Source organism: Malurus melanocephalus, unplaced genomic scaffold (genome assembly GCF_030028575.1).
Source record: "Malurus melanocephalus ecotype Western Australia unplaced genomic scaffold, MMel_1.1 scaffold_233, whole genome shotgun sequence".
NCBI lineage: Eukaryota > Metazoa > Chordata > Aves > Passeriformes > Maluridae > Malurus > Malurus melanocephalus.
In genome coordinates, this window is record NW_026623465.1 from 1116039 (window position 1) to 1136846 (window position 20808).

The 20808-nt window shown below is 39.8% G+C and overlaps 1 protein-coding gene across 3 annotated transcripts in view; it reads right to left on the bottom strand.

Annotated features, from left to right (window-relative positions):
* Window positions 1-17346, bottom strand: part of PBRM1 (polybromo 1) — a 50825-nt gene extending 33479 nt beyond the window's left edge. For all 3 annotated transcript variants that reach the window (XM_057374827.1, XM_057374826.1, XM_057374828.1), the window contains exons 1-10: window positions 17168-17346; window positions 16333-16430; window positions 15610-15757; window positions 13191-13331; window positions 12421-12537; window positions 11767-11835; window positions 10905-11003; window positions 10402-10487; window positions 6080-6171; window positions 2579-2795 (exon numbers count right to left, since the gene is read on the bottom strand). In XM_057374827.1, the coding sequence (XP_057230810.1) occupies window positions 2579-2795; window positions 6080-6171; window positions 10402-10487; window positions 10905-11003; window positions 11767-11835; window positions 12421-12537; window positions 13191-13331; window positions 15610-15757; window positions 16333-16430; window positions 17168-17308 (1208 nt within the window). In that variant the 5' untranslated portion in view covers window positions 17309-17346. The remainder of the gene's footprint in view (window positions 1-2578; window positions 2796-6079; window positions 6172-10401; window positions 10488-10904; window positions 11004-11766; window positions 11836-12420; window positions 12538-13190; window positions 13332-15609; window positions 15758-16332; window positions 16431-17167) is intronic.
* Between the last annotated feature and the right edge of the window lie 3462 nt (window positions 17347-20808).

The following is a 20808-nucleotide window of genomic DNA, read 5'->3' on the forward strand; positions in this document are numbered from 1 at the left end:
AATAGGATTTGCTTGTTCTCTGCTCTGACTTTTGTCCTGTTTGAGGCAGGGAATTCTCACCAGTGTGTTGAACATCTGGTGGGAGGGAATGAAGGGGCAGCCAGGCTCATCTCAGCTGKGTCCACTGACTGGGCAAGAGATGAGGGAAACAAATGGAAGCACATGAAACTTCAGCTGAACACAAATGCTTTTTACTGTGAGGGTGGTCAAACAYTGGCAGTGGTTGTCCTGGGAGGATGTGGAGTCTCCATCTGTGGGGATAATCMAAACCTGACTGGACACAGACCTGGACACTGGGCTCTGGGTGACCCTGCCATAGCCAGGGCTTGGGCTGGATGATTTCCCTTCCAGCCTCAGCTGCTCTGGGATTCTGTGAACAGCAAGTCAGGAGGAAATCAGGAGAAAACTTAAAGCCATCAGCATGATTACCTCCCACATCCAGGAACAGCTCAGGATCAACACTCAGCTCAAATCACTGAGCTTCATAACACTCAAAGTGACTGAGATGCTGGGATAGGTAAAATGTACATCTCATTAAACCAAAACACACTCACACACTCCCTCTGGAGATCACACATTATTTTAAAGACTTTTCCTGCATTCAGTGCACACAAACCCCCTGAAATACATGATGAGCTGTAAAATTTGCAACAGCCACACATTTCACAGTTCACTCTAGCAGGACAGCTGAGGCAGCCAGATGCCAGTGCCAAGGAGAAATGAAACAGGAATGGCAGGCTTCACTCCATCTCCTTCAGCTTTTCTCTAGGACACTTAACTTTCCTATCCCCATCTGGGAGCAGAAGATAGGCTCTATTTATGAACATATAAAAAAAAAAAAAAAAGAAAAAAAAAGCCAAACCACCAAACACCAAAAAACACCACTACAAAAAAAAAGGAAAAAAATCCCACAGAAAACCAAACACCCAATACCGTGCAAACAACCTCCATCTCTAACAAGTGGCACTTTTTAATATCTAAAGACATATTTGCACTATCAGTAAAGCCATGATGCTTCAATTTCCCAGAAAAACAGCAATTAAATGTAAACATACATGACTTCAAGGCTTTGCAGGTATAGTAAGAAGTGAAGATTGCATGGTAATTGAAAAAACAGATGAATTTCAGAATTTGCACAAAGTTAAGACTACTATCAACATTCTATCTAAACTGTGAGCCTCAATCATTATTTCTAAATAGCCTGGCTGTTCCTTTTTTATTTTCTAAGCTTGCAGGCAGTAAGTGAAGCTACTTTTTTCTACAGTGCTTCATATACTTGTGTGGAATTTCTGTGCTGCTCACACAGCCAGWTGCAACTTGCCTATGCTGTAAAGAAAGCAGAAATGCAGCTGCCTCTCTATGGTAAAATATTTGTTCCGTAACTGATATCAAGGATATTTTAGTGGAAAGTTTCTCCCAAACAAATCTGTTTATACATAATTTGTGCCAATACTTTTAGGTACATTCAGGCACAAAGCTTCCTCACAACTGTCAATGAGTCTTCTCAATTTCACAGGTTTTTCATCAAGTACATTTTGTGCTTTTTTGAATGTAAGACACTTTTTTTGCCACTCTTGTAGCTGTACTAAGACTTAAGAAAAAATACTTTAAAGCCACTGATGGATAGATAACCAGAATGGCAGCTTTTGTTCTCCATCATATGCACACCACCTTCTGACAAGACAAAAAACCAAAAAGCAGCTTTGTTAGTTTCTGATTTAACAAAGACACTGCTTATTCAACAATTACACTGAGTCTGGCAGATCGTATTGTGGTATAAATAAAACATACAGACCTGTGCATCAGAGTGGATTACAAAGGGATGAGCAGTGGGAGGCTCCAGTGCTCCCTCACTGAAGCTGAAGGACTGGCACTCCTGGGGAGTGGCACTGGGCAGGAAGCCTGGACCCCCAAGGCTGGGCAGCACCATTAAAACCTATTAATGCTCTCAGGACCCTAATGATACCCATCATACTGCCTTATCTTGAGCCACTAAAGAAAGACATTGCTCACTTCACTCAGGTCTTTAATCTGACAGCCACTTTCTGGCAGCTCAAGGACCTTTCATGGCTCACAGATTTACAAATGGTAAACTGCTGGCTTCAGTCTAGACAAACTACATCATCATGAAAATAATTATTCTCCACAGTTACATTGTAACCTACACAGGAGAAATGTAATTGCAACCGTCTTCCTACAATACACATTGAAGACTAATAACTTAAAAAAAAATGGCAGTAAGAGGTAATCAAACCATCATGGTCAAGAAAAAAATTGTGAATTCTGCCAAAACTTTCATCTCTGCTGCACACCTGGCCTTCAGAATTATTGACATGGCAATTTTCAGGCACTTACAAATGAAACTCAATGATAAATTAACCCAACAGCAGCCATGTATAAAAGATGATCAAAAGACTGATGCAGACTGAGCTGAAACAAGCTGCAATCAGATGTGGAGGAGAGATGGTGCCTACATTGCATCAGGCACTAACAACTTGACCACAAGAGAAGATTCTGGGAGTGAAAGAAACCCTTCAATAGTTTCACACCAGACATGGTTTGCATTTTGTTTTCTTACCTGATCTGCTGCAATGAAATGGGTGTTTTAATCTGCTGATAATAATCAGGATACTTTTTCTTGGAGGGCAAGTGGAAAAAGGGTTCAGAGATGAGCTGGCCCTGGTTATTTCGGCAACTTCTGACTGTGTCATAAAGCTGGTAAAGAGGATTAGAAGTGTCCATGAAGGAAGTAATGCTCTCAGCCTCAGATTCCCCCTCTTCATAACGAGCAGCAGCTGCACAGAGAAAGGAAAAACAGGTTCAGCTGAGGTCAGCAGGACAGCTCAGAGTGGGTTTTTGGTGGATAAAGATCTAAAGCAGAAGAAAAGGAAGCATCTTTCTGGCAGATTTACAGTCAGATTTACACCCCAGAAAAAGACACAACACATATCTAATGAGCCTCAAGCTGACAAAAAAAAAAGGGCACTTTATCTAGGTATTGCAATTCTTTAGACCATATTAATCACAGCTCAGCACAAAATTGTGAAGCTTAAAAGCAGAAAAAACCTGACACTAAATCCTGGTAATGCACCTCTAATATATGCAGCAAATGAACAAGAAATAAATGTATTTCAGTGATAATGTAATTAGCCTAAAAATACATAGTGAAGTATTTACAAATTTTATCACAAGCTTTTATTGTTTTAGGATYAGAGTGAATGAAAGAAATGCTATGAAGAGCTATCACTTACTGCAGATAAAATTAGGAGAAACATTGCATGAACAACGAAACACAACAGGAATGAGAAAACRTTGGTAGGAGAAATACAGGATGGGAAATAATAAATGGCCAAATCCTTCCACACTCTCAGCAACACAGTGCAATTTGTACCTTGCAGACAGATGTAACAGAAAATCTACATGGCTTTGCACATGCTAGAGTTAAATTATTCACCCCTTTTCCCCTCTGTGAGTCTGAAGGAAAGCCTGGCAGATGACACACTGGGTAATTCAGCTGCACAAAACACAGTTCTCCAACACCAAGTTTCCAGCTGGCATTTCCATTATTGCTCAGAGGAGGCTGGCACAGTTTCAAGCTCTCTATCCATGTTCAKTAAAGACATATAGAAATGGTGACAAAGCCAGGGGACACTCAGACTGTAACAACACAGCACTGTCATTGCTCCTCTGCATCTGACACCAGATCTACATCAGTGTGTGATTTGTGGGACCTRCCAGGGTCAGAGGCAAAGCTAAGACACAAGCACACATCAGCAAATGTGCAAACTTACAAAGGAACTGTTCATTACTGATTTGGGGAAACACTCAAAATTATCCTAATGATACCAATCAGCATCATTTAATAGCCCAGCATCTACTACACCACAGYCAGCAAAGCAGGAGCTGGGCAGAGTAACTCCAGTAGAAACAAACAACTGRAGCCATCACTGCAATCAGGTAAAGTTTCAAAAACAGATTATGGTTTAGCTTAGTCAAGCAGTTTGGTTTGTCTACTCAAATTGTTCAGTTTTAAGTGCTCCATCAAAAAGTGAGAAACAAATACAAAAAGTAGAATAACTTGTTTTCATGAAAGAAAAAAATTAAAGAATTARTCAAGTATTTGCTGTTCTCTCATATGTGCGAGACAGCAACAAAAAAGTTCAATACTGTAAATAAGAAATGTACTTTCTTTGTATTAAAAGCAGAACACAAGGCATTCCCTAAGAAGAAATCTAAATAAATTAGATTTTAATTAGTAATTTTAAAATGTACTTAAGTGAAAGCATTTATGTATTATAGTTTTACTGTATTTTTATATTGACATAATATGCAGCCATAAACATTTTCATTATGATGTGTATGTTCTTTAAAAGTGATGCGTAGACATAATATATTCTTACATGTTCAGAAAATGATAGCAATCTCCTAATATGAAGCCTGCTATGTTAAGAGCGAAAGAAGAATATATTATTTAGACTAGAACAGAGCAAAAGTCTTATTTTTGCTATGGAACCAACAATCTGATGCAAGACTGTACATTCTTTGATGTACAGTAGCAGCAGGTCCCATGTCCCCAGCAAGCACTGGCAGAGGAGAGGGACAGGCAGTTATTGCCCTTTCATGCTGCTGTTCCCACTACTACAGTTTGCAGATACCACCAAAAACCCCACTGCCTCCTTTATGTCCCAAAGGAGCCAAACAACAATGAATGCCCAACGTCCAACTGAATATAATTGCTAGTACAACCAAAAGCAAATCCARTCTCTAAATGATACAGTAAAAACCAAAATACCCTTGTTTACAAAATTAAATAYATGCATGTACTACATAATGACCACCTATGTCTGCCTTTAGAGACTTATGAGGGGCAAGGGAGCTGCTGAAGCTGCTCACATCCTTGTACACTGGAGCTGGAAATGTTCTACAAGCTCCATCACACCAAAACACCATCTGCAGCTGTCAGGATCAACTCTCAGTTGGAAACTGATATTATTCATTGCTTAGGCAACAGCTACAACCAAAGAAGCTCATAAAGATTCAGTTCTCTGMTTCAAGAATGAGAGAGTTCTATTAATGTTCAGTCATGCAGCCCTGCTCTCACTTATTTTAACAAGCATTAGAGGAAGGGGAAAAAAAATGAGACAGCAGAACTACTAATAGAAATATCACTTGGTTAAAAGAAAAATCCTTGTCACCTAGAGACTGAAAAGCATAGGGTTGTCCAAGCAGYACAGCAAAAGGACAGAAAATCTTAGGGGCTAACAGGTCTGCCAAAAAAATCAACATTGCCTCTTAGGTGAATGCAATAAAGATAGGAGAGCTTCAACAGCAGCAAGGCAAAAGTCACACACACACAGAGAGGTCCCATGAAAATCACAAAAAGCTCCATAGGAAAGATGGCACCTGAAAGTGATTAAATCACTGAAGGAATTTAAATCACAAAAATGTAAAATGCTACACGTTTAAACAGCACTGCAATTTGAAAAAAATAACAGCTAACAAACAAGCTAAACCCAGCTAATAAATATTCCTCACATCTCCCAGAAAGCAGCTGCTCTGAAGCTAACCAGGAATCAAAATGCTTTTGCTCGCAGCTAGAGCTAAAAATCAAAAAAATTCTACATCTCCACTAGAAAACTGTGAGGACCACAGTTCAGTTACCAGGTATGAAATAAATGCCTCAAAAATGTATATTGAACAGATRCATCATTTAACATCAATGCAGGAATAATGTAAAAAAAATTTAAACAAAGAAACAATTCTAGCAGTATCAATCTTTTTTACTGCACAGAGCATCCAATGTTTTCTCCAGTATATCCTCTTCTGYTCCATGTTAGGAGGAATAAAACAATGCAACGGTTCCCTAAAGCTTGGGGAAGTATACTTGGAAACACACAGAAAATTCAAACATGCCAGCAAGTTTGGCCCACCCTATCTTAACAGCTGTAARATTTAAAGGAATAACACACTCAGTACAAAATATTTTTGAAACAAATATATTTGAATGTGACAGGAGCTCTACAGGTTTGCTTATCGTGAACATTTTAATGAAAGCAATTAGAGAAATTCAATTCCCTACCAGCCAAAGCTGCATCTTCATCGCTTTCTGATCCATATTGCAATGCCATGGTTATTGCTGATAAACGATCCCCTTGGGCTGATCTTTTGTTACTATAGCAAATAAAAAGTAAAGAGAGAAATAAGAAAAATGGAAAACAATAAACCAAAAAAAAAAGGGTTATCATATTAACCATTAACAGTCACCCAGAGTGTAAAAACCAAAAAAAAAAAAAAGAAAATAAAAACCAAAAAAAAAAGGGTTATCATATTAACCATTAACAGTCACCCAGAGTGTGTAACCAAACAAGTGAAGGTCATGACCCCATGGCCAGGAACACAGCCATGGCTACAGAAGGCTGGAGCCTTTAACAAGAGAAATTCTTACCAAGCTGTGAGTCTGTCTCTATTTTATGAGATGGTCCATCCAACACAATCAGAAGGCTGAGCTCCAGCTTACTATCTTGTGTCCTATTTTGTATACTTGAGTATTTGATTAATTGCAGGAGAAGAGAAATGTAAGAAGTCTCTCCCTATTAATAACTTTCTTATTCGATCCTGTTTTATACTGATTTGTCTACAGGAAGGAATTCAGCACACTATAAGCTGTATATTCTATCTCTTCCCATTTTTTCCATCCCCACCCTCAGGTATTTTCAGCACCCAGTGCCTGCACATGAAGTAGCCTCCTAATCTTCCTAGGCAGAGTCAACTGGCATCCACCCTGGCTATGGTCTCATCCAGACTTTTTCAGCATCCCTCTCCTTTGTGCCAAACCTGGGGCCCATGATTTCATATCTATACTATARGCTATGCCTGACATTCTCTGCCTTTTTACAAGATCAGCTCTTCAAGCACCTCCAGATACAGGSTCAGCCTTGTCCTACAGGAGCCAAGTGAAGACAGGGAAAAAGCAGATGGCTCTAGTATCATGCCTGGGCCCTACACCTTCCAATACATCCTTTCCTGTCTTTTGATCTAAACACACAGGTATCATTCCCTTAGACTGTGGGCCATCCCTCTAAAACATTTACTGAGTTCCTTCAGCCCATGACTCTGGGCTCCATCTGTCCCTGCAGCCCTCCAGGGCAGCAGAGATGGTGTGTGGAGCTGGGCTTTGCCTGATGAAGCCACTTTTGGTTCTGTCCTTGCTGTGCTTTGTCTCATTTCACCAAAAACCCTTCTTCATTTACCTGGGTGATTTTTATTTTTATTTTTATTATTTTTACCATTGACAGGGTGTGCAAGCCCCCAATGGCCTGAGGTACCATGGGCCCCTGGAGCTGTAATTCACCTTTACACTGCCAGTGAAGATCCAGCTGAGCCACTCCAGCCTCAGCATCCTGATCCACCCCCTGGCTGCTCTGATGGTTCCAGTGACCCAGCTTTTGGGTCCAYGTGCACCTACATGATGCCCTTTCACAGGCAGGTTCTGTACCTGAGCACAGCACCCTGCCAGAGCTGAGCAGCCCAGGGGGGTTTATCCCTGTGCTGCCACTTTCAACTGCTGCAGCCACTCCCATCGAGTACTGCCACCATCCATCAGGCAGAATGATGGCCTGCACATGTTTCTCACTCAGCAATAACTACAGTATCAGTGTGTTTTCAGCATTATTCTCATCCTAATCCAAAGCACAGCACCACAGCAGGTATGAGGAAGAAAATCAAACAAAATGTAGCATTTCCATATGATGACAACCCAGCTTTTCCTCCAAGTGCACAATTTACTTACCGATAATATTTGTTAGAAGAATTTCTCTCATCCCCAACACTGCCTTTACCCTGTGAGGAAGGACCTGTCAGCTTGGAAGCAGCCAAATTTGATGCAGTCCTTAAGGCAGGAGAAGCAAGCCAAGGAAAGGGGGAGGAAAAAAAACAGGCCCACCTTAGACCCATGAAAAGATGCAGCAAGAAAAAAAGCTTTTTACAGAATCACTTTGATAGATCAGCCAAAAGGTTCAGAGACAGATATGTTTGGAAGCTAAAAGATAAGCAATACTGAGATCCTTTCAGTGCTCCAGCATTTTTGTAGATTTTGTTTTTAAAGTCAGAGGAAAGTAACTTTTAGTAATTGATAGCTGTACACATAGCTCAGCCTAAATAGCAGTGAAAGCAGCCAACAAAATGTACCTTAGCATCCAAATAAAGCAAATCATACAGGTGCAGTCATGTTTTATCAACACTTAAAAGTCACTGTCACGTTGGTTAACAGTGCATATTATCAAGCAATTTAATTTTGCCACTTCAAGGGAGGATGATTAAATGCACCCACAAAGAGCAGTTTAGTATGGCAAAGGAGACCATGAGCTGTGCAATACAAAACATTATTTTTGACACAGGGGCAACATATAAAGCTTAGGTTAGCAGCATTATGATGATTTGAGTTTGAGCCATCAATGACAAAGAACAATAGATGTACAGAAGAAAAACACAGAAGATTAACTTGAAGTGAATTTATGAGAGAATTTTACCCAAATCAGCAATAGGTAACAGAGAAATCTCCTTTAAGAGAATTAAACATTTAGGGATTTAAATAAAAATGATTCTGTGAAGCAGAATCTTGAGAAAGGAACAAAAAAAAGGAATAATGATTCAATAAAAAGGGCAACCAGTGAAATACAGAACAGCAAGTGAAAGGTTTGGTTTTCATGACACYTTTTTTCTCATCCCAATTTTTCTGCACTCAGCTCAATATTATTGTAGCATGCTTCAGGCGTTATTTTTTTTTCCCCATGCCAGAGAAACAAAGAAGGGAGCTGTCAATTACTCTGACAGATTACTTCAGGATTTGAAGGTCTGTTGAGAACACAATACATAAGAGAGTATCTAGAATAAGGTAGTGGTGAAGTGGAAATGGGTTGGCAGTGCAAGAGAGGAATTCAGCTAACAAATATCAGTGTCATTTATCTGTCATGCCTTCTTACACAATCAGCTTCATTTTCAAGAAAAAACACTGAGCCTCAAAATTAAATATGACACACAYCCTGACATCCTGAGTTTCATCAATGGCCAACGGTGAGAAAAATAAAATCAAGTAACAATTTAAATAGAAAATCTCTATGCCTATATGTAATTCCAGTTACTGTGAAACAAACTTATATGTATGTCCASTGTCTGTAGGATCAAAGTCTTCTGGCACTACACACATTTCTAAGAAGGAATATGATTCAAGTATGTGTCAGGAATTACTTCTTAAGAGTGTTTCTGCTTTTTATTTTTATATGCTCCAACGATGATTCACCCGACCATGGGAAGGATGCTGATGCTGAACAAATCAACCAGAAAAACCACATCTCAAAACACCAAGTAGTAAAAATCAATCAGGCAACTTCCATTTCTTTCACACAATAATCCCAGGCAACACTATTAATACTGACATCATMTACACAAAAAAAATTAAACTACCTTTCAGTTAAGAATGGGAGTGACAGAGTACAGTTTCTAGCTGTACCATACAAACCTTTGCAGGAAATTACAACAGTGCTTTCCGAGCACCAATACCAGTAAACACCTCAAACATATAAAGAGATTTCACCTTGTAAGCGTTTCCCAACTCCCTGAATGACTTCCAGGACACWGYTTTATTTTTTTAGATAAATGACACWGCTCCTATCAGCAAGTAATACCTAAACCCACGAGCATGTCTTGTGAGTAAAAAGTTTATATGAGAAGACATGCAATTGCATTTCAGTTAACAAACATTTATAGTGACTGCATCACTTCTCTGTACACTATGGCTTCTCACAGGAAGAAAATGCTGTTTCCTMAGTAAAATCATTCCATGAAACAAACAGAGCTATCAGCTCTCATCCAGTGTTTTATACATGCATATTCAGGGACAGATCTGCACTTCACTGATTAATAAACCCAGATCTTCAGTGTCCCTCTTYTCATACCTACAAATTGCTTTTCAAACAAGAATGGACTTCCCTCTAAATATCTTTTGCCCAAGGTTCTGTTCCTATGTTTCTGTCCCTACCTAACGTGAGCCCTTTGGTTTCATCTCCTAACAAGATTAGGAGCAAGAATAGCCAGCATTTTTCATGAAACAAGGCACCTTGCTTGTCACCATTCCTTTTCTGTTATTAACTTAAAAAMACATGGTGGAAGTTGGTCATGGCTTAAGTTATTTAAGATCCACTGATACTATTTTTCATAACGAATTACATCACAGAAGTATTTCAATAAAAAAGCTTTCTTCCAAAAACTATTTTAACCAATGTAAAACTTCTAAAACAAAACTAAATTCTCAAGCAATTATTTCCCACTGTACTCTCCCCAGCACAATTAAGGGAATGTCAACATTTTTATATGAAATTATAGAAAGAACTCCATTTGCAGTACCTGATTCGGAGACTTGACTTGGCCAACTCACTGTGTTCAATCTCAGCCTTTTTCATATTAAATATCTTTTTAATCGCATTTGCATCCTGCCAATTAAAAGATTTTTTTTTGTTTAATGTTGAAAGTGAATAATTTTGTAATCAGACATATCCAGCTATCTAAAACAAAAATGAAGTTGTTTTACGTTTAGATATAAAACAATTTTGCATGAGAAATGAAGCATAGAACAAAGTCTGCCTGAAATACACCCACACCAYATTTTTACAGTGGCTTGAAAAAACTGAATAGAAGACCTGAGTAGCTTCAAGCTCATTTTTTGTCATTTTGTATCCCAATTCTACTAAAAGCACTATAAAAGAGGAAAAACCCAGTAATAGCTATTTTTAAAAAATGCAAACTGGATCTCGAGAGCTTTATACTCAACATTTATGTAAGGATCGATCATCAGAGAAAGTAAACAAGAAAATCTGAACTTAAATCACACTATGAACACTGAAACTAACCTTGAATACTTGGGATCCAGGCTCATTGTAGGTTTTGGCATTCTTTGCCAGAAGATCTATGTCCTTGGCCATGGCATGAATGCTTTTATAAGTTCCATTCTATACAACAAAAAGCAGAACTGGGTAAAGTGGCAACCTTCAGACAGCATGAGAACTAAGTCAGTAGTGAAAAGCAAAGAAATTCATATACAATAAAGGAAATGTTTATAGAAAAACAAGTTATTTATAAAGACAACAGRTAAGTATATGGAAAAAGTAATAAAAAAGACAGTAACATACATATATGCTAAGTCTTTATAAAGCTTATTAATGCTAAGACTGAAAAAAATACTTAATTGATTATATTACCTTAATTTTGAAGAGTTCTGACAAAATGCTRTTTTAACTTTATTCTCTAGTTCAATTAGTCTATGTCCTATCCCTCACTACTATCCAAAATGCCAGAATTACAGAACAATATTTCAAATTACTGGAGAAGTAAGATGAAAAATGCATCAGTACAAAACACCTATTTATAGTAGTAAAACAGAAGTAGGTGATGATAATGCATGACAAGCCCCAGTACCACCATGTTTTACATGAGCAGCAATTGCCAAGGAAGTGCTTTAAACCATTAAACATCAAGGAACCTGAGATATTCTGGCTCAAAGCCAGCACTCCACAGCTTACAGTGCTTGAACATCAACACAGCTACTTCTGCAGCACTAACCCAGCACAGAAAATTGAATCAGCACAATGTGCAGATTTTTTAATAGCAGGAAAACACATTGCCTTTCCTACCACCATAAATACTGATTTCTAACAATTCTGAAATGCTTACTGTTAAACAAGTCTGTACCCTGACACATTAATATGTTCATACCTGTATCCTTTGGGCAATAGTTTTAAGATCTATGGGCTCCTTTATTATTGCATAATAATCTGGATATTGCTGGAAAACAGAAATAGTTTATGTATTACTATAAACAAACAGTCACAAAGCTTTTGTTCTAACAGCCCACAGAATGAGCCACTAGATGAATTGCACRTAAGATCAGTGGCAAAATGTGACATTAGGCTTCAAAATGTGGCATTAGGCTTCAATTTGGACAAGCCACATCACAAGGCAGATACAGGRAATTACAATTCATCAATAAACTGACATAAAGGACCAGTTCTGATTGAAATTCAAATCCATGGTGATGGTTAAAACTTTCACCACATAAACAGAACACCACTGTTCTGAAACAGAGCAGTAAAATCAGACATATTTAAGATTAAAAATTCTGCATCATAAAAAACCCACACTTGCCTAAACTGGCCAAACGGGGCAAGCCCTGATCTGCAGTGAAGGGCTGGGAATGAGTGGATGGGAACAAAGAAGGGAGGGAAGCTCTACCAACAGGTGGAGTTTGCCACTGATGAGACAGAAACAGGGAACTGCATCCTGAGCATGGCCATCACAGCGTGCAACATCARTTACAGAAATGGCCAGGCTTCCAAATCAGGACACAACAAATATTATTAAAATACTGACCACTTTAGAAGGAAGTTTCTGAAACAGTTCACTTATGAGGCGTCCTGATGGGTTTGTGGCAACAGCTATAGCTTCAAGAAGCTGCTCCAGAATTTCCTTCAGGTAACCTGGAGATGACTAATGTAGGAAAAAAAAAAAAAACCCACATAAGGTTTTAATAGCAGCCATAGTGGAGTGCTTCAAGTTGCACTGAAATACAATAATTTACATTTCAAAGACAGAAAAAGAATCAGCTACAAAACATGGATGCARCTTCTGAAGACAACATTGTTTATGTAGGTAAAGGTACAGAGAAAACTCTAATTTCAAGTTTACACTGCAGACTGTCTGACACACATCACAGCTACAGAAGATGTGCATCCCAACATTCCAAAACCCAGGCAAGCCCAAACTTCCTCTCAGAACACTACAGGAACAACTGCACTGACTGAATGGACATTTGCTGAAAAATGATGTCATTAGACACAAATCTTATTTGCAATAAATGCCAATGTTGAGATGAATTCAAGCACATTTTATATAATTCCAACCAAACCAGAACCATGCTTTGGTTTCATATCAGAAACCCTCACAGCTACTTTTTAGCGAGGCAAAAGTATAAACACACATTCAATGCTGAGAAGTGATTAACTGATAAACTCGCATGAAAAACTCCCTTTGGGCATAATTTAACAATGAAAATATTACTCAATGCTTTTTCACCCTTTCAGAGTCAGCTGACATCCACAGTTACAGCCTCCCCCTTCTGCAGCTGTCATACCCACACTTACTAATTCAGAATTTGCTTGATTGTCATGTCCTTCCTCATCATCATCGTCCTCCTCAGCATCACCTTTCTGAACAAATTCATTTTTTGTGCGCAAATACAGCTCCCATAGTTTGCAGGCAGCTTTATATTCAGGRGAATCTGGCTGCAAAAACCAACCAAATATTCCAGTCAAAATTCAGAGCACTCGCATTGAGGGAAATTTGTAAATTATTAGCTGAAAAKTATTAAATGCATTAAATTAGTAATAGAAAACCTGGGAAATTCCTGCTTCATTTGTTCTTCAACAGAGGAGTTAAGAATCACAACAAGCATTAGAAAATATAACTTGTACCACTCCAAAGCATCTAAGTGTTCCAGAAAAGCCAGCAATAAAATGAGCTGGTTGAGGCTTGGACAGGTCAATTAGATGAGTCCGGAGAAATCACCAGGCTTTGTTGAAGCACACCACCAGTATTTAAAACAGACTAAATATCAGAATGATAAAAACGTGATTTAAGCCAACATTGCTGTCACCGCGTGGCACTTGAAAATGAATTTCTATAGAAGAATACCAATACATATCTTTGAAAGTACGGCAATGATYTACACTCCACATTAACAGGGAACTTCCAAAGAACTTCACAACATGCTACCACCTGAGTACACCTCTAGATACCTCTTTTAGGAAAGGTAGAAGTGTTAATTAGAAAAATAAGTTAAAGAAATACAGAGTTGGCAGTGGCACAAGCATGTGCCTAKTCACATTACTACCTAAGAACATTATCCAGAACGAAAACAGCTTTTCCACCCATGTATTTTCTTTCCCTTTCCTCTGTCATTTTAGCTCTAYTTCAGGTGTTCCTGCTGATAATGTCACCTTATTACTGCTGATTGCACTCTTCTTACTTCACTCTCTCAACCTCTGACAGCTTGTAATATAAATGAGAAACCAACATGAGAACTGTGCCTTATTAGCCTTAAATAGTCTCAGCACATTAGACCAGGCAWTGCTTATGAAGAGCAGACTTCAAGAGTATCCTGCTCCACAAGTGTGCTTCCTTCTGTATTAATGCAAGATGCTCAGGAGTGTGAGACCAGACCAGAAATACAAAAAACCCAAAGGCTGCTGCTCTGCTCTAGCACTGCCAACAAAACACTGGCTGGAATAAAGACCTTGACAATGAATCACTGTTTTGTACATGCTGTGGAGCTGCCTGGGAGAGGTAAAAGGTTAGAAAAGAAGAGGTTATATTCGTGTGTCACATCTCCAGCACACAGCTCCATAATTCTCTGGAAATGCCAACATTTCTTCATCCTAGAACATGCATTTTTAGTTTAACGCAAGATCTTTATGATACAGTTAAATGCTAACCCACAATTCTGTAGGCAAAGGCAGCACAYATTCTCTAACACTCTGATTATTCTTTCCTGCCATCAAGTCCTTTTCCCTCATGTAAAAGCCCATTAATGTTGAGTTTTTTTACACTGAGTGCCTTGCAAAGCTCTAGGAGTATACAATGGATTTGGAAATCTTTGTACTTTTTCTCCCAGAAGCAGAATATGCAAATGCATTAAACCCATAAATCTGATTGTTTTTCAAGAAGCTACTATACACACACACACATGAGCAAAACAAACACTGCCTTTCTCAATGTCACCTGGTTACACCAGCTGGGTTATTCAGAAAGCATCATTTGGATCATCTCCAAAGTCCAAGACACATAAAAGGCAATATTAGCAGGTTTAGATTTGCTGTATCACCTCATTCACTACACACAATTTCACTGGTTTAGGGATTTAACATAGCCTTTCATCAAACAAGATTAATCTAATTTCTTTCCCACTTCCTTATGCAAACTGCAATAAAACCCATTAATATCTATCATAAAACACACACCCAGTTTGGGGAACAGCCATGGGGGYGGTAGCCTTGATAACATTACACTCACATCTATCATCACTGACAGCATCCAATGTACCTTTTTTTCATTTTATTAAGTGGCAAATGGAAGAGGAAGATTCAACACTCCTACCATAAGCTTGCTGTTAYGTATAAACATTTCCTTCTGGGGGAGGGGAGGGAAATCTTTCTCCATTTCAAAAGGTTACACAGAGTGTGTTGTAAAATGAGGAGGCTTTGATAGAGTGATAGAGGAGAATTTTTCTCTGTTTATATCTGCATTTTTGCTTTTGACCTCTTTTGGAAAACTACATGAAGATCCTTCCCACATTATTTTAAAATTCTCCACAGAAAAAATTGATATAGTAGGACATCTTAGAAAGATATAGTCAACACCATGGAAATACCTGCAAATAACTGCAGTGGACGCTGTTCTCCTACCAATAATACTTTAGGTTAAACTGAAGACATTTTGGCCAAAACAAGGAAGAATTTGCACCCCTTTTACAATGAATTGAGCCTTTACATGTAGTTTGCTCACCTTATAGTAAGCCTTAGCATTGTTAAAGAGAAGCTGGAAATCAGCAGTCAGCACATTCACATCATCATATTCTTCCATCTTCAGCTTTTGTTGGATTTTCATTAAATCAATTGGCTGAGAAACCACTTCATAATAATCTGGCTGATTTCTGTTGCRATGAAAGAAACAGGCATCATATTCCAAGCAGTAAAACCAAAACCACTGCACTAAAATTTGTGCATTTTTATGATTAAATAAACCAAAGAAAGTACCAATATATTTTTGTTACAGCTAAAAGATCTAGATAGCGGTCTATCTGTCAGCTCACTTTATGTTTATTCTGTTACTGTCCTCAATTTTCTTAGTTTAAGACAAAATTCAGCCTCTTACTTAGCTACTGCTAAGTAGCTAAGCAAGCTATTTTCAAGGGTCACTTCTATTAACCTTCCCAAGCTATGTCTTTAGTATTATGCCCCACCACTTACACAGAATATTTTATAATCAAAGGCAGGCGCTAAAAAAAACATTTTAAATTAATTCAGTGGATTCTTTTTGTTCCCTGAAAAAGGGCACAATGCAATTCTTATTGAATAATTATATCAAASACTTGAAATCAAACACTGGTGTGAAACTACAAAAAATGCAGCTTAAGTTTTTCACAAATGAATGCTGAAGTATTTATCAATTTCCACTTCCCCCTGATTGAATCTCAGGTTCAAGGTTTAACCAGACCTGTGGTCTTACCTTCTCTTTGGTGCCCTGATGAAGAGCTCACAAAGGAGCCTGCCCTGCTCATCTTTGTAGTCTCTGATGGTGTTGTAGAGCTCATGGCAGACAGCAATCTGAAAAGCAAGAATAAAGTAATGAAAAAAAGAAAGAATTTTGAGGAGGTAACAAAGCAAAGCCTGCTTACAAGGGGAAAGACAAGATGCCAATCCACAGCTTGCCCTAAAGCAGAGGTGAAARGCAACTGGAGCACCTCACACTTTAGCAGGATACCTGGCAAGTATGCCACGTATTGCAAAATTTCCATTTATTTTTTGAACCCAGGGAGTTTTATTTCAATGCTAATTCTAAGTAAAACACCCAAAACATAAATTAATTCAGTACAATTCTCTCCAAGTTACAGGCCTCTATAGTAACAACAGGAGCTCTTCTGCCCTGCAATTAATCAACATTAGACTGCTCATGCAAAGGCGTAGCAGAGGCTTTGTACACTTCAGCAATCACTGCCTGTGCCATTCCCCACTTATCCCTCTCTGCATTTGCTATGCAGACACAGCTCTCAACTTCTGCACATTATGATTTCAGCTCATTCTCCAACATCCTTCCACATGCTAAAAGCATCAGCAAAGGGAGAAAAGCAGCAAAAACAAAACAGGAAAGAAAAAGATGAAACTGGGGAGTCAGGATCAAACCAAAGCTCAATAAGATCCTAAAGAAAGCTTAGGCAAGATTCAGGATGAGTGTACATGTGCTACAYAAGGTCATTAATTTTACAATCCAGCATATCCCAGACACGGATACAGTACCCCCAAGAAAAAAAGAAAAGAGGTGCAAGTAGTAAGAAGGTACTAACAGGATCTACAGTTGGGAGATTGGAAAGTCTCCTCCTCTTCCTGCTTGGGCCTGGTATATTGGTGGAGTGATGGGCATCATCGAAATCTCCGCCGCTGACGCTGCTGGAAGGAGAAGTAGCTCTTCGCCTCTTGGAACCCATGGAATCCAACTTCTTCTATAATGAACACAAACATTCTTAAAGCCCTGGCATTGCATCCAAACCCTCTGCTGAGAGCAACCTGCAGAGCTAACAAAGCTTCTGATGAGTTACATACATGTGCTAAATGCTACAGGTCAATTAAGCTGTTTCTGTAAACACCAACTTTGTGAGAAGTCCATAGAGTAAAGGGAAACCGAATTGCTCCTACAGTTTTTTTAGTCACCAATGACAGCAAGGCCAGAAACCTTCAAGCTCACAGTGATGGAGGTGAATTTAGCAKCTTTAGTGAAATATATTCTTAAACCCTCTATATTTTTATACCCCATCCCATGCATGACAATTAAGCAAGAACCACTGTTTTCAACAAAAAAGCTGTACAAAGACACATGCTCAGTCCTGATGTAAAAGCACTTCATTCCATGTCAAACTAAAAAAAACACAAAAACCAGACCAATGAAGAAAAAAGCCCAAACAAACAAACAAAACAAATTACAAATGAGAAGGGCCACAGAATATAACACTTTGTGTTATATTGAAGTGAAAAAACTGTGTGGATCACTATGGGACCTTCCTACTCTCCCTTTATGTGTGGGATGAATGGCTCAACTACAGAGAAGCAGAAAACGCCCCCTCCTCTTTTGGCCATAGTTTTGCATTTACCAAAACAAGCAGCAACAAATGAAGAACCACCATCCAACAACTATGGTAGTTTATGAAAAAAGTTGATGGCTCTTTCCTAACTTCCAGTGACAGCAACAGAAAAATACCTTTATTTGTGGCTGAGGACAGAACAGATCCATCTATCCCAGCCTATAACCATTTTCCAACCAAATCCAGGAATTCCTTTYAGGAGCCACTCAGATGATTGACAAGGTATGGCAGCACAATATAATTGTGTTGAAGCATTTTTGTTASAGACAGAGATAACTTCAAGCACACACACGAGATGATTAAGGTAGGAATAATTAACAATTACGAAAAAGAAAAGCAAAAGGCCAAGGCAGAGGAATGGAGATACAATCAATAATTTACCAGATTTACCAGAGTAGAACCAGCACCTCGAAAAGCCAGTCTCCTCATAGTGTCTGATGGCCAAGCACAAATACTGCGAGAAGGTGACACTCTAAGAGTGTCAGTAATGGTGTTAGTACAGCCAGAACTAGAAGACAAGAAAAAGRAAAKAGRGAGAGAAKAAAATTCAGAGTAGGTAGATAAAGAATAAATTCAAAGAATAAAATAGATAATTACAGTGACAGAGAAAAAAAGCAAGAAACAGAAGGTAACTTTTTTTAGCCCAGCAGAAACTCTACAAAGTAATTTTGTGCACAGAATGCTAGACACTTCTGTCATTGTCACAGCAAAAATACATTTCTCTAAYGTTCCTGAATATGCATTACATATTTCACAGCCACTTGCTAGAGAATGATTCATCAAGCAGAGCAGAGAGTAAACAGAAGTGATATCTGACCCGAGAGTACAAACCAGAAAGCAGTAGAAGTTATAGAATGCAAAGCAGTATAGTGCTTATAACAATATAATCTYAAGGTCAACAAACAATAACTCTARGATYATGCACCTCCATCACTCTTCAGAGTGGATTTTTATACTCAGAAGTAAGCAATAAGCATGCAGCCATACACTAAAAATACACCACTTCAATTTCTAAGCAGTCTCCAAGTCTGATGTTTTTCCCAGAAATTCCATGTGAAATATACAGAACCGTTTTATGGCAAAATGTTTGCTTCTATGTAGTTCATCCAACTACTGCCTTCAATCAACCCCCTGAGAGTTTCTTTTCCTGTTCAGCTCTCTGGACATTTTCATAACACAGCCATGCAGAGCAGCTSTGTGCTTTATCAGCAGGCAATTTATCTTGGGAACAGCCAGCCAGCCCCATGGCTTTGGCACTGCCTCCAACTCGCATGTGAGGACCTAGGTCTGGAGTGGCTCCACCAGGCACACACTGGGAAACACAAGCCCTTGGTTGTGGAAGAAAGGCAGGAGGGACTACCAGAATCAGTAATTCTGCTTCAACCAGGAGCCCAAAAGTACACTCAGTCTAATCCCATCCTGAAATAAGGATTTGGGAACCTCCCAACCAGCACTGCAAACTGCACATCAGCTGCTCTACTTCCATTAGCCGAGGCATGAACGCTGCGGTTCTCAGCATACTCTGACACTGGTGGACACTGGTGTGACAAAGACACCCTCACCACTTGGACACAGCCTCCAAAATGCATTTTTCTCCCTCAGTTACCGTGCAAAACACCTMTCAGTCTGGACAACACCATGAACAGTCAGTGAGAGACGGGCTGATATCAAAMTCTTGCTGAATGTGAGGCTCCAAAACACAAACTTCTCTCTGGATAGATCTCCACACTCATAAGGACAGAGAACTCTGCTATGCACAGCAATATATTGTTTTACTTAAGAACCTGTCTACCAGGCTTTCTTCTGCCATCTCAATGCTGGCTCACAAGTGTTTCAACAGTCACACCAAGAATCTCCACCGCGACAAAGGAGCCACCTCCAATGCAACAGGAGCTTGAGCACCTCCTAGGCAATTGCTCCCACCAGTCATAAAAATGTCACAAAACCACAGCAAGAAATGCTTTGGCCATTGCTAATTCACATGTATACTGACATATACACAACGGGAGCAGCTTTGTCTCTCCCAAAGCTGTATAGACTGACCACAAGTGTCACCCAGTCCAATCTCACTACACGAAAAGTGGACACAACACACTTAAAATAAAACAATGCCTTCTAGCRCACGTTTCATTTTCTGTCTCCAGGCAGAGTAGAGTTAAAAGCCAATAAATACACGTGTAGTATTTATCGCTATCAGGATCTCTCACGTTTCAACAGAAACACTAAACCAGGTAAATTTAGCAAAGGGAACAAGGGAGGGAAATGCAGCCAGAATTTCCCCCGGCTATCGATCCCATTGAAACCTGCTACGGGATGGGAAGAGGGGGACGGCAGCAACGAGACACTGTAAAACGGCAAAGCTGGCGAAGAAGCGAGAGGGACAACACATTCATCGTTTTATCAACACCGRGACAAGAAACAAAGATGCCAAATTTGTAATTTCCCCGAACTGCCGGAGCCCCTGCCCGGGAAAGGAGGTGTTATCCCCGGAAGGAGACAAAGAAAACCCCTTTCTGGGTACYGGCTGGACAGGACGGTGTCCCGGAGCCGCCAGCACGGCGGGCAGGACCCGCTGCTGTCCCCAGGCCCCTCCGGGAGCAGCCGTTGTCACTGTGCGGGCCCGGCCCGGCGCCGGGACGGGGAACACGGCGGGAACAGGGCGGGAAGGGCTGAGGCGCACCCGGGACAGGGGCCGGGGACTGGGACAGAGGCACGGCCCAGGCCCGGGGGAAGTAACAGGGGSAGGCGGCGCTCGGCGCCCCGGGCCCGCCGCGGCGGGGCCCCTGCGCGCTCGGGCGGCGCCGCCACACAAAGGGAGGCAGCGGCCTCCAAGCTCCGGCCCGCGCCCC